This window comes from Hemibagrus wyckioides, linkage group LG07 (assembly GCF_019097595.1).
Source record: "Hemibagrus wyckioides isolate EC202008001 linkage group LG07, SWU_Hwy_1.0, whole genome shotgun sequence".
NCBI lineage: Eukaryota > Metazoa > Chordata > Actinopteri > Siluriformes > Bagridae > Hemibagrus > Hemibagrus wyckioides.
Window position 1 is genome coordinate 15,653,393 of NC_080716.1, and position 27,919 is coordinate 15,681,311.

At 40.3% G+C, this 27,919-nt stretch overlaps 1 protein-coding gene across 3 annotated transcripts; it reads right to left on the minus strand.

The window, feature by feature from the left end:
- Positions 1-124: 124 nt before the first annotated feature.
- mtm1 (myotubularin 1) lies at positions 125-26,575 on the minus strand. 3 transcript variants are annotated; one of them, XM_058394922.1, is made up of 15 exons: positions 26,439-26,575; positions 20,725-20,816; positions 15,559-15,631; positions 13,305-13,399; positions 11,806-11,916; positions 11,376-11,477; positions 11,119-11,202; positions 9,349-9,498; positions 9,074-9,259; positions 6,714-6,899; positions 5,544-5,747; positions 5,315-5,407; positions 4,496-4,609; positions 3,506-3,682; positions 125-2,096 (listed from the first exon to the last, which is right to left on the minus strand). In XM_058394922.1, the coding sequence occupies exons 2-15, from the start codon at positions 20,791-20,793 to the stop codon at positions 1,917-1,919; spliced, it is 1,824 nt and encodes a 607-aa protein (XP_058250905.1). In that variant the 5' UTR covers positions 20,794-20,816; positions 26,439-26,575; the 3' UTR covers positions 125-1,916. The 3 variants fall into 3 exon arrangements, with proteins under 3 accessions (XP_058250905.1, XP_058250906.1, XP_058250907.1); XM_058394923.1 differs by having other exon boundaries at positions 20,725-20,819; positions 26,439-26,534; XM_058394924.1 differs by lacking the exon at positions 20,725-20,816 and having other exon boundaries at positions 26,439-26,505.
- Between the last annotated feature and the right edge of the window lie 1,344 nt (positions 26,576-27,919).

Genomic DNA, 27,919 nt, shown 5'->3' on the forward strand with positions numbered 1-27,919 from the left:
AACACCACAAACAAATGGAATTCACCGTAATTGTGTTAATAACAGTCTCATCACTCATTGCTGTCTGGATTGTTAAACATATAAGAACTGAAAGTCATGTGCAGGTCATCTTTAGACGTGTAAAAATCTTTAAATTAATTTAATCAGCATTATTTACAGAACAAGAGGCGGTCATCAAACAGTGGAGTATACATGAGGGAGAACAGAAAAAGAAAAGATGGATCCTTAAAAATAAACAAACAAAAAAAAAAAAGCTAAAAACAAAATGTGTCAGATAATATCCCCATTGCCACAAAAAAAAGGAAAGAAACAACATACACTCCTTCACTCAGTTTTACACTCACAGCAAATAGATTGAGAATGAAACCTCCCTAGAGTTAAACATAATTCTGACATTTTTTCTCACATCTCTATAAATGGTATAAAGCAACTCTAAATGCCCAGTAAAGAAATATGACGTCCACTAATTACCAACAGCTCAACCAATCAAAACAGGTTATTACTCTCCTTTTTTTTTTTTATAAAACTGTCAAATTTTACACTGAATAAAATAATTATATTTTACAACAATAGAAGTTTCAGACAGTAAAATAGGCTTTTGTTGAGGTAATTACATCATTATGGTGCTTGTACAAAATAAAAAATAGATTCTCCCCACCCCCAAAAAAAAACACAACGAACAGCAAAGTGTTTTGTGTTTTGTTTTCTTCTTCTTCTCACAATATGGTTTAAACTTCATCTCCTCATTGAGGCCAAAGACTTCAAAAGGTCAGCTCTTCTGAGGCAGCATTAGTTATGGCACCCAGGTGCCCTGATGAGCTGCTCCTGACACCGGAACAGCTCAAGAGGGCAGCTTCTCCCAAATCGCTAGCTTTAGTTTCAGCTCTAATGGACCATGCAGCTTCTGTCCACAGGAAGTAACCTGAACGCGAGTTGAAGACTCAGTGGCGATTGTACTTTACGTATTTGAAGTCCTAACCCAAAGTCATAGCTGCTGGACTGGAGAGTGACCCTGTAGATCAGAAATGGAAGCCAGAAGAAATCTCTCCTTCATTGCCACCGATGCCGCCTGCAGAAAAACAATCGTTTTGCTTATAAAATGTCTACGTGAGGTTGCAGAGCACCTCAGATAGAAAAGGCACAGAACTGGTCTTTGTAGCCCCAAAATCCGGTTTCTGTATTATAAGCGCATCCAAAGCATTTTAGGGACATTTTCCTCCCAGTCTGCACACGTCAAATTTTGAGCAAACAATACCCTGAATGCTTGAAATGTTAAAACAACACTCGCACTATGTCTTATCTTACTCGAGACAGATTCTATGCGGTCAAACACTTTTGAGTTCATGTCACAAATTCGACCAAGTCTATGACACAGACGAAATCACAACCTCTGGATGATACCGGACTGAGCGGAAATCAGACATGCAAAAGTAAACAGCTCTTCCTGAATGGACGTTATGCCAATGAGAACACAACCATACAAAACTTACTACCTCTCTGTCAGTAATTAAAACTAGCGCATACTCATACCCTGTCCTTAAGCGTCACCACACTTTATCCAAGCCGCCTCACACTTACGGCCTTGCGACCATAACAGACAAACCCACGAATACATCACATTCTTAATTTTGATCCTTCATGAAATTTACTTTACCGTATTCACAGTTCAGGAAGAGCTATTACCAGCAACACACATTTAAAAAAAAACAAAAAAAACACACCGCTGCGTCATTAAGGCTTCTTGTTCCCCCCTGACTGGCTTTTGCGCTATGAAGGCCATGCTGTGACATTATTGCATAATCGCATATTTTTCTGTTACTGGTTATCGCTGACATCACTACTAACAGCGTTATAATTATTATTACTATTGCTATGTACAAAACGTCCTGCGTGTTGAAGTGGGTGTGTCGGTGACATCAGAAGGGCGTCTGCAGGTGCGTGAGGTGCTGATTGGGAGAGGCAGCGTTTGGGGTGGAGCTGTTAGTCAGGTGGGTGGAGGAAGGGGTGGAGTCAGAGAGCTGCAGTTCCTCCAGTTTCTTCAGGTATTGATCGCGGAGTGCTAGGAGCTCCTTGTAGCGCTGCTCAACCGGGCTTTGCTGCACACACACCAAAAATATTCTTACATCACAATTGTATTCCAATAGTTTTGAACAGCAGTAGTATACGTTACAGTAAACAGGTCTCAGAAAATCTGAGACCTCGTGGTGTCTATTACAACATTTTTGCAAGTCAGGTAAACTGAGAATCAAAGGACAAACATATAGCTCTATCTTATCTTATCTTACTCTCACCCTGAACAACCAACACTTGCTGTGTGATAAGCCATTCCAGAAAAAGTGCAAACATAAAGCTCTCAATAAAAAAATCTGATAAGAGGATAAGAGAATCTGAAAAATGGCAAAGACTGGCTTGAAATGATGGATGATAATCAGACTTGAAAAACTGGTGCTCTAGCTCACCACTTTGGTATTTCAATAATTCTGACCTGGAAAGATACAGAATTTGTGCAAACACAACAGCTCTAGGAAGGACCACACTGTGTCCTGGACAAAAAACTAGGAACTATTTTTGTCATGCAGTCCATATTCAATTAAAGCCGTGTGCCATCTTCATGTCATCATATTTAACATTTTAAGGCAAAAGATATAGAAGCTTTCTACCCATCCTATTTGCTATACCATGTACCTCTAATATAGTGGTAGTGTTTACATGTAATGGCTGCAATATTCCCTTCAGCCACCAGAGGACAACAATAGTGTAGAGAATCGCAATCCATCACATCACGGCTCCTTTTTGTTGCCAAAGAAGGTCAACATCGATTGGTGCTGCTGCAGCACAAGATATTGCTAAAGCTCAGCAATTTCAAAATTTCATTACTGCTCAGATTTCTAGAAAAATAAAAGCACAGATTATCTTTTGTAGATAAAGATCTACAGAACTATTCACAATACTTTAAATGGCTAAAAGAAAATACTAAAGAAATCCGTCAACATCATGATGGAATGGGAGAGTGTTTGTGTTGCGTGTTTGAGGTTTATATTTATAGTAGTGATTGTACAGTGAGCACGAGAACTTTGAGACATTGAGAGCACACGTGTGTGTGTGTGTGTGCACGCGTGCGCATGTCTGTTGTGGAGATAAGGCAGTGTGAGCGGCAGCTCTCCGTCGTGCCAGTCAGGACGTAATTAAACTAGGGAAAGAGGATTTTCTGCACCAGTGAAGCTGAGAGGGTGGAACACACACTCTCTCTCACACACACACACACACACACACACACAGTCTCTCTCTCTCTCTCTCTCTCTCACACACACACACACCCATACATACACACACCCAAAGGCAATAACAAAGACACAGAAAAGAGGACAGGAATAAGCACACACACAAACACAAAGTCTGCACACTAAAAGCACCTTGTAGACTCAGAAAAACACATTAACATGCAAATGTACCTGAGCAGCCCTTCAGCTACCAAAGCTGAATTATCATCTTAATATCTTCCTACCTGGTGGCGTATGCGAGGGTTCCAGCGGATATAGTAATTCACCCAGAGCTCTAGGTGGCGCATGCTGGCTACAGGGTAAAGCACACGGCTGGACTCGTGTGTGTAAAAGGGGTTCACATAGGACGACACGTCACTGTTTATCAGAGACCACAGGGACACCGTCTTTTGCCGGACTTTCTGGAGGGAAAAAGTTCACAAAAAGGGCACATTTAATACAACATTCACGGCTTTGTGTTAAAATGATCACCGCAATAAGATGCCTGTATCGATGTGCATTGAGGTTTCAGTGCAGATATGCAAAATACAACAGAGCATCATTGAGCATTTATAAGCAGTGAAAGAGTAGTCCAGCGCTCAGACATGGAAAGCACAGCTGAGGAGCTGAGGTGTGTGAGTGTGAAGTGAGCCGGCATTCTGTAACACAGTTGTTGTTGCACTTGGCTCTGTGGGCCACACAATCAATGTTTCATCTCCCTTAAGTGCACCCTGCTCCGATTTAGATGCACTGAGGCATATCACATGCTCTACTTCACACAATGAACAGCGGAGAGAGAGAGAGAGAGAGAGAGAGAGAAAGAGAGAGAGGGAAAGAGAGAGAGAGAGAGAGAGAGAGAGAGAGAAAGGGAGCGAGCAAGCGAGAGACAGAGAGAGAGAGAGGGAAAGGGAGAGAGAGAGAGGTCTCTCTCTCTCACACACACACACCAAAAGCCAAATCTGTCTCATCTCAAAACAGGCTCGTGACGGACAGCAGCTGCAATGATCTCTTTATTAGTGTGATAAATCTCTGGTCAGTGACCGTCATAATATCTCACTCAGTAAATCACTTATAAATATTTATGACATGTAATGCAAAATACATTCGTTTTAGTTCCAAGCTTTACCGCTATTAAATAATAAAGGGGGTAAATACTTCTTCATGCCACTCATTACCACAAAAAGACCCAGAACAACAATGAGAGGATTGATGAGACCCATGTTAGTATTTCTTACAAGGTTTTCACGGACACTCTCGCAGTTGTAGAGGAACGTGCCAAAGCGACAGCTGTACAAGTGATCCAGGATGGTTATGAGAAAATGCTCGTTGAACTCGAAGGCTGTTGGGAACTGCGGGAAGAACAGAAGAGTCCAATGTCTGTCTAATGCATTTCATTAACACTAAGAGATATGGAAAACGCCATACGTCATGATACATGTGATTATATATTAGATGCATGACATGATCAAACTAGCTTTAACAGCAGTGCTGCAATAAAACAATACAAAGTTGAAAAGTTGTAAAGTTATGCTAAACAAACATTTATTATTAAAATAGGATTGAGTGTTCAACCAGCTCCTGCAGTAATGGAGTGGGTCAGAGTTTTGGCACTGCAGATACATGAGATAATATTGACAACAGATTGACCAGCTTCACTCTTATTAATTACAAATACGTTTTTCACAAGAAAAAACATACAAACCTGGTGTCATTTACAGCTCTGAACTACTGATCATAAGACTCAAATCCTGATTCCTGTCAAGCTGCCACTGTAGTGCATGAGCAAGACCTGTATCTGTTTGGCTCAATCATATATCAGATTGGATAAAAATGTCTGCTAAATTAGGAAACAGAAATACTGGCTGTATACAGTGTACAGATCAGCTCTATTATTAATGTAATGATAAAGCAAATTAACTGGCTTGAACAATAAAGGTAACATTTCCTGTTAGGTTTTACATCCACCTACTGATGTAATGCATTAGTGCTCGGTTTTACATGCCAGCTGATGATAAACTAGTAACATTTATTTCCCACATCACAATACCGCTTACCTGTTTGGTCATCTGCCACACACAGTCTATGAACTGTAAGAATATAGGCGACCTGTCCTGATCCGCGTGATTTTTGTCTCCATGGCCGATTCTCTGCATTCACACAAAGACGCACCTTGTTCTTAAGTGATCGTGTAAAGCTTAAGTAGTAAAACACAACTTTGTGGTTTACACAGAATGCACTTCAAGCAACATTACACGCTAAAGTGTGTAGAGGACGCGTACGCACCGAGGCAAACTTGTGTCCGAAGCTGATCCACTCCTTCTCGATCAGCACCTGGAAGCCCCTGAGTGAGCGGTAGTGCGAGTCCAGCATCAGCATGGCTAGAGAGGTGAGCTGAGCCGTGCGGTCCCAGCCGTCACTGCAGTGCACCACCACCGAGCTGCCCGAACACACTTTATCTGCTACCTGAATTGCTCCTGACAGCACCAGCTACAGCAGGACGAGAACACGCCATAGAAGATCAGGCAAAAAAATACAAAAACGAAACACTGCGCTGTGTCCATTAGATCTTAATAGCGGGATCTAATCCAATTTACATATGGAATGTGATTGGTCCGATGCTATGAAGCTTCTTTTGGGTCGACGCAAACTGTGATAGTACACCATGAATCTTTTTTTTTTCCAAGAAAACACTAAGACTATTCTATTTTAAATGCAAATGTGTGATGTTTAACACTGCTTTAACCAAATTTTACTTAAATTCCTCTACATAATAATTCTGTGTCTAATATAATATCATTTCGGTTATGAAGCTATAAGTAGTATTTCTACAATACTATAAATGGCTATCTATCAAATATGAAAAATGGCAGCAATTAAGGAGGGCAATAAATAATAGAGGGCAAATAATTTAACCCTATTTCGAAAATTTGTATGGTTCTAACATCTAACATTCCAGCAGTGTAAAATCTGATTAACTCCAAATATAAGGGGAGAGGAATTTACATTTAAAAAGCTGGAGCATCACTGATATTCTGATACCTGGAACCTAGTCTGAATGTATTAGACTCATGTAAATGTCTAGGGCTTTTTACATTATTATCGACCTTTGTCCGTTTGTGGTAAAGTGGGCACTGCTTTGTAACCGGGATTTGAAACCCTTTCTATTTATTTATTCACGGATGTAAACACCACAAATGTGGGAATAGGAACACAACTGATCCAGGATTAACGAATGTACAGTGTGAAACGTTAGATTATGAATACCTGAGATTAACTGTTAACCCGGGGTTAAGTAAAACAGGACAGGGTTCTATTTGTGTGAAATGCCTTTCTAAAACTTCCTGGCCTTCATTTGCCAGAATTCAGCCATTTACATTCACAGCGCAGGTTATGCAGCATGATTATTCAAAACTGTGGCAGTGGCAATGATATTAAAACTCATTCTGGCTTTACCTTTATGTGCTCCAGCCAGTGAGTGGACTCCAGGCTGGACAGCCAGTGGGACTCTTCCACATTGGGGTAAACAATGTCCTTCAGCTTCTTTAGCGACTCTCTCATCACATGGATGTTGTGGATGTCGAGGAAGACCAGTTCTGCATTCTGGTAGGCGTCTTCGCCCTCATAACCGCCTCCTGTGGCCTAGGGGGTCACAAGTGAAAGGTCAAAGCAGGAAGTGGACACCATGCTCATCACCAAGACTCTACACAGATGAGTGAGCATCACAAATGAATCAGTGCAGACTTTCACCAAATGCTGTCAGCAGATTAAATACATCAGTGCCGTATTAGTGCTCCACTTGTTTCATTCCAGGCACTTTGTGCTTTTGCCACACACGCACGCGCACACACACACACACTCTCACGGTTCTGTCTTCTGTTTTCTCAACTCTACCTCGCTTGTTACGTCAGTCAGCATGATGAGTAACGAATCAAGCAGACAAAACCAACACGCCTACAAACAGGATGAGAAAAGAACAGAACAGAACAGAACAGAACACAGGAAGTCCATGTCTAAGGAGAAAAACTACAAATCATCCATACACTCACAGGTCAAATATGGATTACAATGACTTAGTGGAATCGCCATGGTATAGATGGTGATATATTCCAGTGAAAAAGAAGCAGTGGTGCAATGACCCAAAACTTGAGCAAACAAATATAAAATGAATCTTTTAGTACAAAAGGTGGCCTGTTCTAGTATTCAACATTCATTTAAGTAACATATCTAAACCTGCATATTATTATCACTTAAAAACATGTCCTAAATATGCTGACCCAATATAACCCAGATAAACTAGTGCGTGCTTTCATAACCGCCACATGACCAGTAAGTAAATAGGTAAATAAATATTCCACATTCTCCTGAAAATGTATGACAAAATGTAATGAAATATATTTTGCAACTGTAAATGGATAAACAGATACTAAGGTGAAATGTTTGTCCACTTATCTTTGGACATATTGTCTGATTATTATTATTATTATCATCACGTGCAGTAAGGCACCTCGACTCTTCTGTGTCCAATAAAATTCCCCTGTCACATATGGTATTTGTGTGTGGTGGAAACTAACAAGGTCATCATTAGCTAAACCACACGTGTAGATTACTTTACGTTCTGCAGACCCTTTCACAGGAATCGCAGCAGAGTTCCAGTGAAATTGAACCCAAACCACATCCTCCAGTCCCACAGGTCTGGGGTTCAGTATCATGGTGCACTTGACTTTTCACATGATCAATTTATTCATGTAAACTGTGCTCTGTTTCAGACTGAACTGCCAGTATGAAAGCCCTATACACTTGCTCTTTGGCTGAACACACTGCTAGGTACACTCAGGAACAGCCTTTTCTGATCTGTCAAAGCTTTGGGGTTGGAGAAACATGCTGTCAAACTCCTTAGTCTAATAAGCTCACTTATTAAACACACCCACTTCCAACCACGGCAGAACTTCAGCATTTAGCACATCAAGTCTTTAGTAAGCTTGTAATGGCAGCATGCAATTTAAAAAAAAATCGATTTGGTATTCCATTAAAATTATTGCATAAAAATAATATAACTGAGGGGGAAAAAGCTAAAACCTCATCAAACTTCATGCAGCACTGCCATTGCTTTAAATATGACTAATAACTTATGCAAGAGAAATATAATATACAGAATACATAACAGTTGTTAAAAGAGCCATTACACGGTTAGGATCTGCCATGCTATTCAGTTATTTACACTTATGAGGCATTAAATGAACTACTCAGCTTCTCATCTAGTGAGTTATAACGGAGAAAAAACTGATTTTGGTTCCTGCAATGGAGAAATATTAGAGAGCAGTAAGCTTTGTGAGGTGGCACAGAGATGCTGAAGTGCTTTGGGAAAATTATGTGTGACATCTTATGGCAGTAGTTGCTTTGCAGGAGGGACAGAGCACAGAATGATCACAGAGCGGCTTCAAAGCTCTACATGCTGTTACTTTGTGTAACTGAGATGAATATTTATTCTCCTGCTAGTTTTCTGGTGAAGGATTTATCAAAGGCTGTTGCTGTTAATTCTGACGTTCACGTGCAGCTCAGCCTGTGGAAAACGTTTTCTCGTACATAAACTCAGAGAACGTCCGGAGCTTTCTATAAGTCAGTATAAGGCAACTGTCAGTGAATTAGAGCTGTAAGTTGTTACTGTTCATTATCACAAACACTGAAGTCGAGTGAAGCATAAATTAAAATCCATACTATTACAAAAGCACTAATCAGTTATCACAGAAAATATGAAAGGTGTCCCATTCTACAAGCATCTCCAGTTTGTCAAGAAGCCACTATAAACCTCTCACCTTATTGGCCACGGCATTAACGTTGGGCCTGGCGTCATAGATGGTGAGTTTGGGCGTGTTGTTGGCCTCCCGGATGACGTCGAGGTAGCGCTCGTCGTCTTTATTGCGCTTGCCGCTCATTCCCACCAGGGGCTGACTACAGCGCATGATCACCGCCTGCTTCTCCCTGTGGATCCATGACAGCACCTGCACACACAGACAAAAGGCACGTTTCTGTACACATCTCTGAAATGAAATATCGGTCTGTGCAGTAATGACCCGAGATCCCAGCTCACCGGTATACGACAGCGGGAGCGGAAAGTGGCCACTCGCCGCAGATCCTCGTCTGTAGTTTGGAACGGGACAACCACGATGGTGGGATAAGTGTCGCATAAATCATAGTTTGAGTTGATGAAAGAAATCCTCCACCTCTCATTAGGCAGACCCTAGGAAAAGCAGAGGAGAAAATGTGTGTGAGATAACTAGTTGACTGCACATGTGCATGTGTGTATGGCGCTCATTTTAGTCAAATATGCAATCTGTGAACTATTATCAGTGAATGCTGAAATGTTTCACACTTAAACATTTCACATTCTGAAATAATCTCCACAAGCTCTCGCACAAAGTGCAAAGGCGACTATAGTGGAAATGAAATATGACTTAAATGCCTATAATAAAAGAGAAATCAAATTTTCCTAAATGAAAAAGTCAGTAAACAGTTTATGCTGAAGGTTATGGATAATATTAAAAAGATTCTGTAAATCTAAGAACTGCTGCTGTAATCATCAAGACTGTCCCAAGACTCTTATCTACAATATTATCACACTGAGCATCTGAACACACACTACTATTCAACTTCAGTAGGGAAAGAGCACTATCAGGTGTCACCCAGAAGAGAATGTGTCCCCATTGTGAGTCTAGTTTCTCAAAAGGTTTCTTCCTCCTCTCAACTCAGTAAATCTTTCCTTTCAGTTGTTAACTCTGGTCATTAGGCATCAAAATCTACATCTTGATTTCGGAGTTTTGTGACAATGTTAATCGCTAAAGGATTAAAATGACATTAAAGTGAAAGTGACAGACCTTGAGAAGAAATCTACATGCAATACAAGCTAGGAAGCTACATGCAGTACAGGGATTAATTAGGAATAGAAAAAGACAGAAATTTTGGAGGCAGACGAGAAATTATCTGGCAAAAATCTGCCGTTTAAAAAGTCCGAATGGCCATCTTGGCGTTTCACAAAACGAGCGTGAAATTGCCCTTTACATTCCGCGCTCGTCTGCAGTTAAAATGATGAATTGTACCACTTAGGGAGATTAACACTTTTTAGCAATATTATTAAGTGCATTTTTATCTCAGTGCTACAATATTGCAATTTATGCACTGACACTTGCAACGTTTCTGGAATCAGTGCTAGCTCCTGAGAAATGTGAATGTACTGAGACTCGAGGCTGAATTTCTCAAACATGTTGGTAAAGTTGCAGGTTGAAGAGCAGCCATGCTTGTCCAACTCATCATATTCATAAAAGCAATAACTAATCCCATATCAGCATTCAGTTGTGAGAGGCCTGATAAATTTGACCAAACTGCAAAAAAAAAAAAAATAAAAAAAATTAGATTACACCTCGTTCAGCAGCTTTACTGTGACACGTCTGACGGCCACTAAGAGCATTACAGGCCAGCCACAATGTGTTGTCAAATCTGCAGAGAACTGCAAAAACTGTAATCAATTCAAACCAATTCATCAGCCCAAGTTCCTAAATAAATAAATAAATAAATAAATAGCTAGCAAAGAGGATAAGAGAGGATTTGCTGAATAAATCACAAGACCTGCTCCTACCCCTAAGCATGACTGTTTATACCTCTTCATACTAGGAATTGAGCAAACAAGTCTGGGTAAAATCTGCACAATCTAGGTTAATACAAAAATGTGTCTAAGACCAGAGGCAAATTAAACACTGAGCAGCTGGGACTGTGTCTACAAAGCAAAAAAAAAAAAAAAAAAAAAACCACCAGTGTGTTGTTTCTGGTTCACTGTGAAAATGAATGGAGGTGCTCTGTTCCTCACCTGACGTCTGTATTCGTCCATAGCTTTATAAACTCCCCAGCCGTTCTCCTCAAATTTCTCCTGACTCAAATATGAAAACAGTGGCTATGGACAAGGATGAGACACACAAACCAATAAGGCATTACATTCCAGTGAGTGGATTTGGGACACAGCCTTTTGAAGCTGCATGTTGTAAACAGATTCCAACGACGACGACAATAATAAAAATAACAACGTGTGTTATAAATGCGAATGAATGGCCATGTGTTTGAACTGACCAGTCCGTGAGAGAGAGGGAATGCATATTTAAAGAGCTCCCCGAAAATGTCTCGACGACTGTGACCCTCTTGCTTCAGTGCAAACCTCAAGTTCCTCATGTCCTATAAACACACGTTCACTGATGTTAGTTCCTGAACAAGCTTATATCTATTCAATTACATCAATTCTATAATAGCAAAATTGACACAGCAATATTACACACAAATTCAACATGGAGTACAAGGACTCCAAAAAATGTTGACACATTTCCTGATTAGTAATTAAACACTTGATATGCAAGTATGTAAAGCATGAACCTTGTGTGAACTCAGGTGCTTAAGTACGCATGCTGAACCAGCTGTTCAAGCATCATCTGATTTAAGGACTGACTAGCTGAGGAGGATTTTGTTTAGCTCAGTGAGATTACTGTCCTGAAGCTGAGTCTGTTACCTTGCAGGTGATGTCCAGCCCATAAGAATTCTCCCCTCGGCTGGAGGCTCCGCCCATCTTCTCTATCCTGCTGATGACGCCAAGGGGCACATCCAGCATAACCGTGACTTCCTGAGATACAGACAGCAACATTCATCAGCACAACTACTATTCTATCCAATAATCTAGACCCAAGTCTCATTATACGTACAGTGCCTGATCTACTACGCTGCCTTTTGGGGTTATGTACAAACCATGGACATGGCAATGAACATATCTATTTGAGTGAGGATTACACAAAAGCAGGATGTGAAAGAAGGTGTGGTAGATATGGACATATTCTTCACATGATTTTGTTCACTTCCCAAACCAGATGTAAAGTAATGCCATGTAAGCTCTGAGCTTGATGTTGCTCCGAGTTGCCAGATGCATGTTTTATCCTCAAAACTGGTATAACTGCTGCTTTTTATTCATGGCCATTCATCTTCAGTATGTGCTTTATCTATCTTTAGTCAGGGTTACATTGGGTCCGGAGTCTATTTCAGGAGTGCCTATAGCAGAATGTTTACTGTTTAATAATCTCCCGGTGTATTTCAGAGTCTCCTTTTTGCCGTTTGTACAAATCCAAAAGAGAAAGAAATGTAATTACATGTTCAGTGTTAACAAATGGCCGTTCCTCGTAAGGCATACGTGTATTATTACACTATGATTACGCTTACTTTCTGTAGCATATAACTTATAAATCTTATCTTTATTACAGCAGTGTGTACCAGTGCTTATGGAAATACGTTTTAATATTTTCAGCACTGCTGATTCAGGCAACTGTACTGATTTAAGCACTGCTACATTCAGGTGACAGAGGAAATATTAATAAAAGTTTTCCTCTAGAAAATCCAGCTCTTTTTGCCCCGCCTTTCTCAGGTTCTGTCTCTAACAGATCGAGGTAACAGCTGAAACTTGCAGCAGGACTGCAGGTGTCTCCTGGCCTGTGCCAGCCAAAGCCTGTGCCAACACACAGATGAAAGACTCCCTCATATGATATTCGTACAGCCCTCCCTTTTCCTATCCATGCCTATCCTTTTGTTTGCTGTTGTTGCACAAGGACAAACATGACGTGCTGTCTTGCTAAGAGACAGCCTTAACTAAAGGGAGGAAGACAGAAATCTTCAAGGCAGAAAAGTTGATAGAGAGAGACATGTTAAAAAAAAAACCCACAAGACAAAAGAGGAAATGGAAAAAAAAAAAAGGACAGAGAAGAGAGCGAGAAAGCTCTGAGAAAAATCTTGCAGACGGAGCTGGCAGGTCATCAGAAGGACTGGGAGCTGTTGGATGTTACCCTGCTCAAGAGGTGGAGCGAGGTGAAGGGAGGCGACCTGACTCACGCTGTCTGAAATGTCTCTGCTGAGCACATTTACCTCAAATAGAAAATATGGAGTGTCTGAGAGCTGCCCTGAGAGAAGTGTTTCTATCTTGCAATAAAACTCTGTGTCGTGAAGCTAAAGATACACACAGCCTCTCACCGCCTCAGTGCTCTTGAAGTACAGTCTGTAATTGGTGATGAACACTTTCCCTTTGAGCGCTCCATTGAACGGGCACATGTAGATGAGGTCTTTGTCTGAGGAAAAACATAAACAGCTCACATAAAAATGGAGCAAAGCAGAAATAAACAAACAGTCACATTATACTTCAGGAAAATAGTTTAGAGAATGCAGCCTGGTATTTAAAATCAGCATCTTATAAATCTGCATTGAATGCATTACTTCCTGTTTTATACACCTGTTTTATCAATGACATTTACACTAACAGTCAGCTTTATTTTTATCTGCAGACTTTTATCTGTGAAAATCCCAAGACATCAGTGAGACTCAGAGCAGCCCATCTGGTGACAGCAGCCATGCCACGGTCAAAGTCAGACATCACACATCTTCATTCTTATGTGTGATGTGAACATTAATTGAAGCTGTTGACCTGTATCTGTATGATTTTCTGCACTGTGCTGCTTCCACATGATTGGCTGATTAGATCGCCGCATGAAATGTACAGGCATTCCTGATAACATGGATGGACATTTTGTATCTAACTTGGACCCATTGAAAAACTGACCAACTTTAACTTCGTATTTGAAATCCAAAGTTATTTTCCTGAAGAACATGTTTTGTTCCAATCACAGATGAGTCCCAGGCATATAAGCACTTTTAATGCGCTGCTCCACCAATCAAAGTATTGGCCCGGAAGTAACTGTGGCTTTTTGCTATATTTTGTTAAATTGTATTATATTTTGTTATTTGTTATATTTTTGTAACCTTAAATTTTGGTATTTAGTATTTTTGTTTATTTTTGTTATATTCCTTCTTAACTAGCTGCATGGAACATTACTGTTAGGACACTTGGCTTGTGTCAGAAAATAAACCTGTTTAATTCATAATTACATGCTAGAAAATGATGTGGATTTATTTATCTTGACACCAGACCTCATCATGTGACATCATTTAACCAATAAATAAATAAATAAATAAATTAATTAATTAATTAATTAATTAAAATAAAATAAAATAAAATATTAAGACTTCAGACATATATCAGGCTAAAAATAAAAAATGGTATCTTAAACATTAATAATTATTAATAAACATAATTCTAATAAAAATGATAAAAACCCTGAAACTTCTATAGCAAACTGTATTGCGTTCCTTAATACTAGTAAATAAAATTCAAACTAACAAAATGCTTTATTCCCCACATGCTGAATGTTAAACATGTACACAGAAGTAGTTTATGCTCAGTATTTTTTTTTAGTCCTACCAAATTCCTGTTTGTTTAATGAAATGTGATTTGATGTCCGAATCACATGGTGCAGTAATGCAGCTCTTCAGACCAGAGCGACAGTCCTGAAGGTCCTGTTAAACCTGTTCAATTTTGCCTCTTATCCAAAAATTCTGCCTAATATTTACAGTCAATATCACAATATTTGTGATAAACTTACTTGGTGTAAGATCATTTTCCATGTATTAGCGCTGGAACTAACTCTACCTGACTGTAGTATCTGTTTAATCTGCATCGGGATTCAGAATTAAATCCGAAGCGGGTGTGGCTGAGACGGCGTTTTTTATTATTATTATTATTATTATTATTTTTCATTCTTAAATTAAATATGAAGCCTAATTTCTGGAAAACAATGGGGGGAAAAAACAGCACTGACTTCTGTGAATTCTAGCTCTGGGAGTTCTGCATTACTGAAGTTCATAACAACTAGAGATGTGTACAAGGTTGTTGTACTTTCATTACTTTTTTTAAATCCAGCTCACACAGGTATTTTTGTTTGTACATGCCTGTAGATGTTTAGTTGGTCCTATTTGCCAGAATATGAATAAACTTGAAGCCTAATGTAAAACAGAGTATAACACAGAGACAGGTAGTTACTAAGGACCTCTGCATGCTCGTGTCAATGAACAAGGGCTCTGTTTGTCTGAGCTTCATACCTGACTTCATTTGTGCCTGCCTGAAAGTAAAAACCCCTCACTTGCGTGACTATTTGTTGCATCCAAACAGTGTACACCCTATTCGTATCTGTAAATAAATCTGTAACTGTTTAGAGCATGTTATCTGTTCAGCAGGAACAATGAATTCACATATGCTTCCATCCCTAGCGTTACATAATGAACAGAACATCCTTAAACATAATACTAAACATCTACACACACAAGATTTTTTAAAAAAAAAAATAGCGAGGGCAATTAGTAAGTCACGCTCACATACACAAACACACAGACTCACCTATCACTCTCTCCTCTCCTGGCAGTAAGGCAACATCTGCGAGTGGCTCCATCTTCAGACTCTCCCTGGATGCCTGTCAACAAACACAGGAACATCAGGCTGACATAAGGGTGTGTGTGTGTGTGTGCGCACGTCAAACACACATCTCACAGTGATGCTATAATAAGTTCTCCACTACACAGTGACAATGCATTGTAAAAAGATGGCCAGCCGGAGGCGTAACTCATTCTGTAGGAGTGGTGGGAAGAAAACACACGGCTACAGTTCTCATTCAGCTGCGATAAAAAAAAAAAAGAACGCGAGAGTCAAAGCAGGACAGTGAGAGTAGTGGAGGACAGGAACAAAGCAGAACAGCTCTCTTTCACTCCAGCATCTGTGTGTGTGTGTGTGTGTGTGCACAAGTGGACACAGATCCAGATCGTCTTTCGCTGGGTCACTTTCCTGCTGGCAGTTGAAGCTCAGTGAAGTGGAATGTAACACACACACACGCACGCCGCAGCCTGATGGGCATCATCACATGACTGATCATCACTGGGTTGAGCTCTGCTTCACAGAGATGGATAATAAAGCAGCCAAACATACACGAACATGCAGTTCCTCATTGAGAACACAGAGGAACTGGATTATCAAATGACAGAATAAAGACCGTGTGTAGAAGCTGAGAGTTCAAAACCATGGTCATGATGACATCCTGGTCATACCTTGGACTGGTAAAGTGATTACAGTGGTTGAGCTGGTTGCTGCTCCCTGCCTCAAATGACTGTTTTTTTATCCATGCTGCTGCATACAAAAGGAAAACAGTCAATCCTTACAATGTCAGGGTCATCTGTGGCCCTGGGTGTTAGAGATGACTCTCTCTGCTGTCAATCACAGCAACACTGGGCAATCGTAGACGTGTGTGAGCTCATGTATGTGGAAGAGAGCAGATTTCACACGCTGCACTACATATCGACTGTCTGCTATTGTGAGAAACAAATTCACAGATTTTAAACAACACAATTGAGAAAAACTGCTTTATTTGAACAGTTTAGATTTTTCTTGGGCTCTGTTCAGACTTTGCATGGCCATGCATTATGAGCGTTTCAAACACAAGAGAACGACTAAAACGGAGAAGCGTTAACACCTGGTATTTTCATGGGTCTCGAATTCGTCTCCTCTACACACTTGTGATCACATTTCATCAACGGCAAGATTGCCAAGTCTGCCAAAAAGCAACCGGGATGTAATTCAAAACCAAACACCAAAGTGCTAGCCAAAAACCGAACAGAACCCTCAGACAAAGTGTTTATCTTTAGCTGTTGGACGGCGTTTCTTTATTAAATCATCATCCGCTCAAATCGCTCTGTAAAATCTTTCTGTCGTCTCTCTTTTTTGCGCTTTTTGGCTCGTCTACTCGCATTTCGTTTCCTTTCAACAATAAGGCACATGAAAAGAGTGATTTATTTTCACGCTTTCTGATCATTTAAAGCTCGCAACAGCTTTATAGCCATATTTCCTTTAACACCAACCACCAGACATCTGAATATGAGGTGTCAAAGAGAAAATCCACCGCAGCATTCAAACAGTCTTTGACGTCAAACGTCAAGCCTTAAAATCACTCATTTCATTAAGGTGCTAAATTTGTCCTGCATTAATACATATATTGTCCTAAATAAAGAATAGCTTTGGGAGTGAGAGAACAATTTACTGACACAAAATGTCTCCATTCATAATATCAAGCAGAGCTCATGCTGAGAACGATGACAATATGGCAGGCGCATGCTTCAATATGCTAGTAATAATTAATGAGCTTTAATTAATATGAAGTCGACTATTCAGTACTCCCATGCTGTGGGCCAAAAAATTAAAAAAAAATCAGGAGCATAGCTGGATGGTCAGTTATGCCAGAAAAGCTTGAGCTTGGCAACCGTGGTGATTTTTTTTGATGATGTCAGCATATTACAGGACACACCACTGGTAATAATACAAGCACAATGCAACTCACAAGACATAACTGACCCTGTTCACACGTTTATTTAGCACTGTGCACAGACAGCCTGAGATGCATGTTAATACCAAGTGTGAACAGGGTGGAAGTGGCAGCAAAACACACACACAAAGAAACCCCAAAATAGACTTTCATATAAATGTCCCATGTAAAAGAACATGTGCGAAAAAAGCTTGAAGAACCGAAAAGAGGAAAAAGAAAATAAGGGGAACACCGTCGAGAGAGAGAGAGAAAGAGAGAGAAATGACGATGCTTTATTTACACAAGTCACATTGTACGGTGGCTAAATAAATAAATATTAAAAACCATTTCAATAAATTAGTCTTAGCATAAAAGTGAAGAGTTGTGAAGATTACTCTAATTCTGCTGCAAAAAAAAAGTTTTTCCCTTGTTACTGGACACAGGGCTTCCTCAAAAGAGAGAAATGGACAGAGGGAGGGAGAGAGAGAGCGAGAGAGAGAGAGAGCAAGCAAGCAAGAGAGAGAGAGAGAGAAGCGGGAAAGTGGAAAGTGTGGAAGAGAGTGAGAGAGCGAGAGAGAGAGAAGAGAAGAGAAAAGCTGAAAGAGAGAGAGAGTGAGGGAGAGGGAGAGAGAAAGAGAGGAAAAGAGAGAGGAAGGGGGAAGAAGGAGGAAGAGAGAGGCTGGAAAGTTTGGAAGAGAGAGAGAGAGAGAGAGAGAGAGAGAGAGAGTAGAGAAAAGCTGAAAGGGGGAGGGAGAGGGAAAGAGAGAGAGAGAAAGAGAGAGGAAGAGAGAGAGGAAGGGAAAGTGTGTGTGGAGAGAGAGAACAGAAAAGCTGACAGAGTGGGGGGGGGGGGGGGAGAAAGAACGAGGAAAAGAGAGAGGAAGGGGGGGAGAAGGAGGAAGAGAGGCAGGAAAGTATGGAAGAGAGTGAGCGAGAGAGAGAGCGCGTGAGAGAGAGAGAGAGAGAGAGAGAGAGAGAGAGAGAGAGAGAGAGGTGGGTGGATGGATGGATGGATGCAATTTTCGTGGTGACAGAGGTGACACAAACACACACACACAGGCACTATGGAGAACTGTCACTCTCACCTGCCAGGTGTTAGGAGCAGCAGTAACATATGTACAGTCCAGCAGTGGTCCAGCTAAAAGTGTACCAGCGTGCCAACTGCCAGTCTGCCTGCCGTTTCCCCACATCCAGCCAAGTGTACACCTCCTGCCAACAATGCCACTCTGTGCGTGTGTGTGTCTGTGTGTGCGTGTGTGTGTGCGTGTGTGCACGCTCAGCTAGCTCAATTCAGCTATAATACTGCCTGTGTCACATTCCAGTGGAAAGTACAATATAATACAGTATAAACATTTCTAGATTTTACGTGTTAAAAACAGGTTTCTCAGACGCACGTCCTGAAGGCTGCACTTCTACATCAATTGGTCTTTTTTTTTTTTTTTTTATACACGACACCAACATGCCTTCATCTCCAAGTACAGCTTTGCTAATCTGCTGAGGAGGAGAATCAAGTGTGTTAAATGAAGTAGAAAGATAATTAGGCCTGTTTAACTAAAAATCCCATTCGTTTTACTCTGTAGGATTAGGTGACACTTTGCATTTGAGAGCTGCTATTTATTTAGCCAGTCAGCTCTTCAGTTCTGTAAAGGGATGTTATATATTATAATTCTATACTGTAAAAACAAAACACACGCTCTGATTTGTGTCCTTGACTATCTGTTATTCTCATCGCATTTTCATTCCAATGATCCAGACCCATGTTACATTTTAACCTGTTTCCTAATAAATCGACCATTAAAATCTCTAATTGTTTTAACTGTAATCAACGCTAGACATGGAATGGGAATGAGAGGAATCTCACTGAAGATCATGAAAAATGTTCAAACTCGGCTTGTTAAGTTCGATTGACGTACAATTATGGCATCATATCTTGTCATGACATCTTGGGGCAATTTTCTGAGAGTATAGTTGGTATGGTCAGTTCATCAGTCACTCCCTTTATCAAGACACTGGACATTAAAATCACTTTCACAGCCGATTCACCTTAAATACTTACTATTTTTATTTGTTTTAGATTTTGTTGCATGTATAAAACAGTAGCCAACTACTGTGTATTTTTGCATTGCTGCTCAAGTTTCATCCCAAAGCAGCTGAACACACTCCGAGAAATGTGCCGTCTACCTTCTTCCTCACACTCGAGCTTAAAGATGTACATGATTGGTTAGTTTTTGTCATTGTTGCCGCCAAAAATGTGTGGAAAAACTATTTCAACAGGCAAAAATGCAAGCACAGGATACTTCTGTAAAACTACCATGAGCGAAGACCTGTATGTAATTACTGTCTTTGATAGCTGTACTCATGTTTGACGCACGTGAAACAAAGAGGGCTTTGAATGTGCGTGGCGATGACGTGTCAGGGCCCAAATCTGCTGAGATTTTGTGGTAATATTTTTAAGAAACTGGCAGCTCCACCAAATATGGCAGATTTTGCTTGATTTGGTGTTCATTTCAGCGATCGCAAAACTGCAGAATCCTGGAGGGACCGAGTGCCATTATGATTGACAGGAGAGAGAGAGACGATAATGGCATCCCTCAAACCCAGACATCACGGCCAATTACGCTGTCCAGGGCTGTGGCATGGTCAGGATTCAAACTTATGATTTCACAAGACAAAACATGACATGACTTTTTCATCGGTGCCACTCGAGAGGCAACTACTGTTTCGTTCCACATCTACTGTAAACGAGATGCACATGTGCAACGTGATATGGCGATGTGGTTAAGATCACCTGTAGGGCTTGCATACCGACATTTACTGCCGTTTTGGATCACGAGAGAGTTCGGATTACTCACACAATAAACACTTGTGGACACTTCGTTAAGCGTAATGTAAAAGTACACCCGTCTGAACGAGTGGTACAGCGTAACGTGCTTCTGCTTCTGTACGTTTCATCTGTGGATCCTATAGAGGACAGGATGACACTGAAGAGCATCATTTATTAATGTGAGCAGAGAAAGCCAAGCCCACCTTGACCTAACTGAGCAAAGCAAAGACCATTGTCATTGTTCACACTGCGCATGATAACAAGTTCAGCCTGCAGCTTTGATAAAACATGCCACGGAAATATGAAGATTTAAGAATTTTAAACCCTGGCAGAAAGAAGGTGTAGATATTTGTAAGAGAACATAGTGAGAATGGCTGGAACAGTATTCACTCACGTTTTGGCTGGAGCTGTTCTCCAGAGAACTGGAAATGTAACCCGGTATAGGAGCTGGAGCTGAGGCCATTGCTGGGACTACTGCTTCCACCACTACTGCAAAACAAAAAAACAAACAAAAAAAAAAACAAAGCTGGAGGAACCTCAGAGGAACAAATCAAATGAGCTAAAATTCAACCCAACCCAAGACATGAAGCATGATTGATAAGTAGGCCAAAATATAAGTAGAGCAAAGCATTATGGACCCAATTTGTTTTGCTCATTTGATGTCTTCTACATAACCAAATATAGCCTAGGGTGAGACAAGCACAGGGGGATGGGTGGGTTTTTGTGACTATATGTTTGTGACTACACAGTCCATCATATCTGATATCCATGAGTCATAGTTCTAGGTGTTAAACTTTTTTACTCTGTGCTACCCTAGTCTAAAAATAACACAGCTAAACATTTTAAAAACACAAGGCATGTCCTACGAGAGGGAGATCACAAGTTTGAATACTAATGATGCTTAGCCATCTAAAACCAGAAGCAAAACTGGTCATCTCGTGGTTGGAAGAAAGTTATACTCCCTTTACCATGTTACTCTTTGAGCATGTGTATGAAGAGGGCAGATAGCCATGTCCTCCAAGTGAGTGATGCAGCATGAGCAGCAGTTTAAAAAGACAGTATGTCATGAATTGTCAGGTGATTAAATAAGGGAGGAAATTGACGTTAGCAGTGAGGTAGCTGTTTGATCAAACACCGTGACAGATACAGAAACTCCAGTTGCAGAGATGTCAAACTCCAGTACGGGTCTAGGCAACAGACCTTAGAGCACCAATAGCCCTGACAGCACCAGTGCTTTGGTTGGAGGGGGAATCACATAACAGTGCTTTACTTCAGTTCTTGATAACTGCGATTTGATGTCACTGCTCCATATCACATAGCTGCCAGTCTCGTACCTTCTGGTTTTGGTCTTAATAAGGGACAAGAGTTGGGTAATGCTGGACAAGCAGGACAGTAGAACAACAAGAACTTGAAAAGTTTTTCCTTCAGGCAGTAATAACTTCTGTGAAAGTTCTGTGGTTGCAGAAAATATGATCTGCAACACATTATGAACATTTTGAGAGGGGGAAAAAACTTGATCATCATTTCTCTGGACCTTTCCGGTCACATTTTATAAATTGTCTAATGGGGAGTTTACCAATTTTATCAAAAATCCCCATTATGTGATTCACAGTCTAATTAGTGTGATGTGACAGAATGGTCCAGAGGTGTGAATTAGAGTGAAACCATTGCGGTACACACATTGGGAGTACTTCAGTTTAATAGAAGTGTGTCTTTACGGTCTTCTCTGTAAAGAAAGTGCTCATTGTCCTTTAGGTGTAGAGTCCTGACCTGTGGTATTTCCCCTTGTGTTCAGGACGTACACCGAGTACACTGTGTACAGTCTTTGCTGCACTTGCTTTTAGGGTCTGTTCTTCCAGAAGTTTCCTTAAGTGTGCTGCTGGGTTCGAATTGCATTCACTTAAAATCCTTCACATTGTTTAAATAAATAAATAAATAAAACCAGGATGTTAATAGGAAAATAATTAACGAGAAGGTGGTGTGGCCAGGAGAGTCATTACCACACCAAACTGCATTATTTACCTACACACAGGATGTCCCCAAGTCATTTATTTCTCTTACACCACAAACATTTGCCATCAATTACAACCTGAATGTATTTAATGCCCGAAGCATCAAGCATTTATACTTGAAACATCCACAAGACAAGGCAGTTCCTGTTATCCTTTATGTAACACAGCTATAAAGCAGACATTCCTTCACCAGTGTCTCTTATCTCTTATCAGAAGTTAATTAAACCTACAAATGCAGCTTATCATGTTACCAAGAAACCAAAAATTGCATAGTCCTGAGCGCTCTCCTGTAGTGGAAAACTTACCAACCGTTACAAAAAGTGCAAACCAGTGGAGACTCCTCCTGTACATGTAGAACAATCCTCTCTTTACAGAAAACTTCAGCAATCAGTTTATTATTAGTCTTCTGTGGCTGGGCATGGTGTCTTAGCACATTTGTCTCACACCTCCGGGGGTCGGGGCTTGATTTCCGCCTCAGGCCTGCGTACACACAGTTTGCATGTTCTCCCTGTGCTTCGAGGGTTTCCTCCTCCCATCCAAAAAGAAAACCGTGTTGTAGGTTGATTCGCATCTCCAAATTTTCTCTCACGTGTGAACTGTTGTGAATTTACTTTTGATTTCTTATGTTATACTCTTTGGGGAAAAAAAAGGTTCATTATCCTAATGGGTTTTAGTTTGTTCTGTGAAACAATAACGAAACCCTCAGAAATAAAGCTACCGACACTGTATGTATTTTTGCCTTGTGAATGTACCCATGTTTCTTTCTTCCTAATGGCACAAATCTCACAAAATCACAGTGAAGTGCGTTACAGTGGCAGTGACGGCTCACCGGTCAAACGAGAGAGTCTGAATGTCAATGAGCTGCTGCTGAACGCTTGAGCAACACCTCAGCGGCTTGCGTTATATCCTGTCCCGAATGTAAAAAGGTCTGGACTAAAAAAAAAAATAAAAATAGTTTACCAAACATAGAAAGGTAAAACTGTAAGAGAACACATGAGCGAATGAATGGGTCAAAAAAAAATCGGAAATTCCATTAAAGCATAACGGAAAAGTGAATGTGAGACACATTCAGGAGTGAAATCTGAATAGGACACCAAATCCCGAGTGTAGCACAAAAAAAGCTTTCTGACTGTAGAAGTAAACACTCTTTACCTACGTCTAAAAGCCAGAGCCTGAAGCCACCGCTTATGCTGAATTTAGCTTACAGTGTCTGTAATTAAGAGCAAATCCAGAACAACTCGACACCAACAACACATCCAGCTGCTTTGTGCTCTCGTCCTTTGCTGCAGTAACATAACTACTGACATTGTCTGTAACTGTACTATAGATAACACGGCTAAGTCCGATACTGAGATGGAAACTTAGAGGGAGGACGCCGATAGTGTTTTACACTTGTTATTTATATAGATGACATTGTTAGAGAAGCTATTGCATCAGATGATCTAAAAGCTGCTCACAGGAATTAAAAAGAGGATGGATGTTGTTATGAAGGCATATGGGTGCCTAGAAGTTTATATTGGGATGAACAGATATAATAACAATAATAATAATAGAGCTAATGCACTAATTAGGTACATTAATTCAGACAAAGAGAAAGAACAAGGGAAGTTCAAAGATTCCCAGGGAGGACGTGATTGTGTATACAGTCATTCTCTTTTCCTAATAAAGTGGATAAGAAAATATCATCAGCTATGAGCATTGTCTGAAAAGTCATACTGCCTGGACACTGTCTGTATTTTTTCTTCTTGATAGGCTTAACCATAAGGTGACTGTGGGGTGTGTAACAGAAGAGTTATTACAACATCTTGGGACTGCTCTTTATTTTGTTTCGGGAAAAGATCAGGTCACCCGTGCATGCTGATTAATCCGCCTGAAAAGTAACATTCTGCATCAGCATGACCGCATAGCTGCCCGGTGTGTAGTGCAGCAGGTGGTGTGGTGCAGCTCAAGCAGCTTGTTACTGCATTCCACCATAAAGCGGGTTAAACACACAAACCATATGGAAATATAGAAAAATGACGATGGGTTTATATTCTTTGGGTGCATCTCAAATATAGTACATTGCCGAATTTTTTTGGACGTCTGCCTTTACATGCACATGAATGTAATATGGAGGGAGTCCGCCCTTTGCAGCCATAACAGCTTCAACTCTTCTGGGAAGGCTTTCCACAAGGTTTAGGAGTGTGCTTATGGGAATTTTTGACCATTCCTCTAGAAGTGCCTTTGTGAGGTCAGGCACTGATGTTGGACAAGAAGGTCTGGCTCGCAGTCTCCGCTCTAATTCATCCCAAAGGTGTTCTCAGGTGTTCTATCAGGTTGAGGTCAGGACTCTGTGCAGGCCAGTCAAGTTCCTCCACACCAAACTCTCTCATCCATGTCTTTAAGGACCTTGCTTTGTGCACTGGTGTACAGTCATTTTGAAACAGGAAGGGGTCATCCTGATCGGTGTAATTAGGCCACTTTAATCAGTATAAAAATAAAATATTGCCAGAAAGTTATGGGTCCTGATTGTTGTCGATAAATGCAAGTATGATGGTGTGAATATATACAGTACTCAAGTAGCTAGTAACTGAGTAATCAGCATCCTAGTGTGTAGTGAGCCAGGGTCTTAGTATACCACTGCCTTAACTAGTGTACAGGATTCACTACCTAAGGAACTAGAGAGCTGATTGAGCCACACCCTTTCTCCCACCATTGAACCACTAACACAAAACTCAAAGCCTGGATAGAAAATCTGCTTGTGCCGGGTACTGAAGCTAGAGATTTGTTCACACATGACACCCAGAAATATATTCTGCTTTTTCACTAGTAATATAAGTTAGCAGATGAGGGTTTACAGATGCTTTTAATAGCATGATGAGGGTGAAGAGGGTGGAGACTCACAGCTCTAACTGAGCTTAATGATTCACTTAATGGCATTAAAATGACTCCAGTAGCACAATGTGCTTTTTCGGACAATACTTAAACGTACAAAGCAAGAAAATAAACCATTTTTCCATCTGTAAATGTTTTTTTCCCCACTCTCATTATAACTGACTGGATTAAACGGATTGATATAAATAGATTAAGTGCTGTGATGTTAAGGGAGTTTGTGTACATTTCTCCACACTGATAGTGACCCATGCGGTTGTGACCGGTTCATAAGTAACCGGACAGTAAGGTAATAAAGGAACATTTGTAAACCTTTCCGTTAAATATGCTGCTGGATAAAAACAATCCTTCATCTTGTCCTAAGGGTGAGCTAAACTAGGCACTGAAGAGAAAGCTGGCTTTCATTACTCTACAGCAAAGAGCAAAACTCAGAGAGGAGAAGAGAGCTAAACTTTCTGTTCCGGACAAACAAGTCATTAAACAGCATGGCAGTTCCGACAAGTAAAATTAGCCATGGTTACACATCTCTAATGAGTCAAGACTAAATCCTCCAACAGTGAAACTTTCCCCTGTTAGATCAGACTAGCGGTTCACACGGAGCTAGAACTCACAGCTCTCTAAACACACTGCTTAACGCCACTACTCTGATGCGATGGAAAATTGGAGTCAGGGTCCAAATAAAACCTTAAAAACACCCATCTAACACCAATACTCATGAAGCCGAATACAACAATGTGACAACAAAGTGTACACACGTGTAAAAACGGAACTTTTACAACTTCTCCCCGTTCCGTCAATACAGTTTGCGAAGAGTCCGAGTTAGGACATGGAACACTATTTAGCTTGAAAGAGGCACAGTGTTGTTTTCCCACCCACATTCCGACAAACCCAGCCTTCTGAGCTTGGATTGGCTAGTCCTGTCCCGCCTCCTGCACTGTGATTGGTTGTCATTCCACTGCCCAATCAATGGGGCGCATCTAAGCACGAAGTGCTAGTCAAGTTTTAACAAGGAGGCGGGACTTGTCAGAATACAGGTTGAGAAAAAAACGCGTAGGCTCAGTGTTGTTACCAGGAAATAGCTCGGGCCTATCTGAAAGACTGCTCTCAAGTGAACAATTTAATCAGGGTCCCAAACTCAACAGACCAAGAATGTAAAAGAAAAGCCCGCATAAAGTACGCAACGTGAACTGGACGCCAGTTCTTGCTTGCTAGCGCATGTACTCACCCGATAAGTGTAATTGTCCGTTGCTGAAATGGCCAGTCTGTTTAGCACCGCCGCAGGAAGCACTCTGCCCGAGTCATGTGACCACGCTCAGCGCCCTGATTGGCTGCTTGTCAAGTCGGCCACTCCGACAATTTAAAGGAGTTGGATTTTTGATCGGACTATAAATAAGTGTCAGTATGGAGTACAGTCAAACTCAGAGCCAGGACTTACTGCATCCTGAACGTTGCTGAGAATTAAATGTTTGCTCATAACTTGAATTCCTCTGTTGTAAGTTAGAATTTTAATTATACTAAAAGTTCAAACAGGAGTAACTTGTGACTCTCCCTTACATGCAAAAGTAAACCCAGCTTGGAAGTGGGTTAATGTTCAGACTTTATTTGAATACAGTGGACATGTTCTCCTGAATGCATGCAACAATTGTACAGCCACATGAATATAACACGACTAATTTCAAGGTTCAAAATCTGATCTGACATCATAGACCAGGGTTTGCAGAAACTTTATTTGCTGCACAGTGTTAATTTGTAGCCAGAACATGTTCTGAATGCTAGAATAGTCTTTCAGTACTTCATTCATAAGGACAACTGTATGGGGGGGGGTGCTATTCAGATGTGTTATTATACAGTATAAAGCTCTCAACATGAAACTTTGACTAAAGCAAGTTTGACAATTCATCTGTTCCAGTCCTAAATGTTTAGTTATCTAATTCATCGATTAATAGTTGTTTTATTATTATTATCAGTATACCTACTTCATCAGTTATTCATCTTCTTGAATTTCCTCAGGGATCAATAAAGTATCTATCTATCTATCTATCTATCTATCTATCTATCTATCTATCTATCTATCTATCTATCTATCTATCTATCTATCTGTTTGTCTGTCTGTCTCTAGGTCTATCTATCTATCTATCTATCTATCTATCTATCTATCTATCTATCTATCTATCTATCTATCTATCTATCTATCTATCTATCTATCTATCTGTTTGTCTGTCTATCTATCTGTTTGTCTATCTATCTATCTATCTATCTATCTATCTATCTATCTATCTATCTATCTATCTATCTATCTATCTGTGTATCTGTCTGTCTGACTATCTATCTATCTATCTATCTATCTATCTATCTATCTATCTATCTATCTATCTATCTATCTGTGTATCTGTCTGTCTGACTGTCTATCTATCTATCTATCTATCTATCTATCTATCTATCTATCTATCTATCTATCTATCTATCTATCTATCTATCTATCTATCTATCTTTTCTGGTATAGATACATGACACACTAAAACCTTTAAAATAGCAAAATAAGCACACAAAAGAGTTTAAAGAGTGTAATTATATTATTATTATTATTATTATTATTATTATTATTATTATTATTGTTATTATTATTATTATTATCTCCATCAAGTCAGGGTATGATTTACATTCCAAACAAGTTAATGTAGCAGAGTTCAGCTCAGCTTGTTGTTT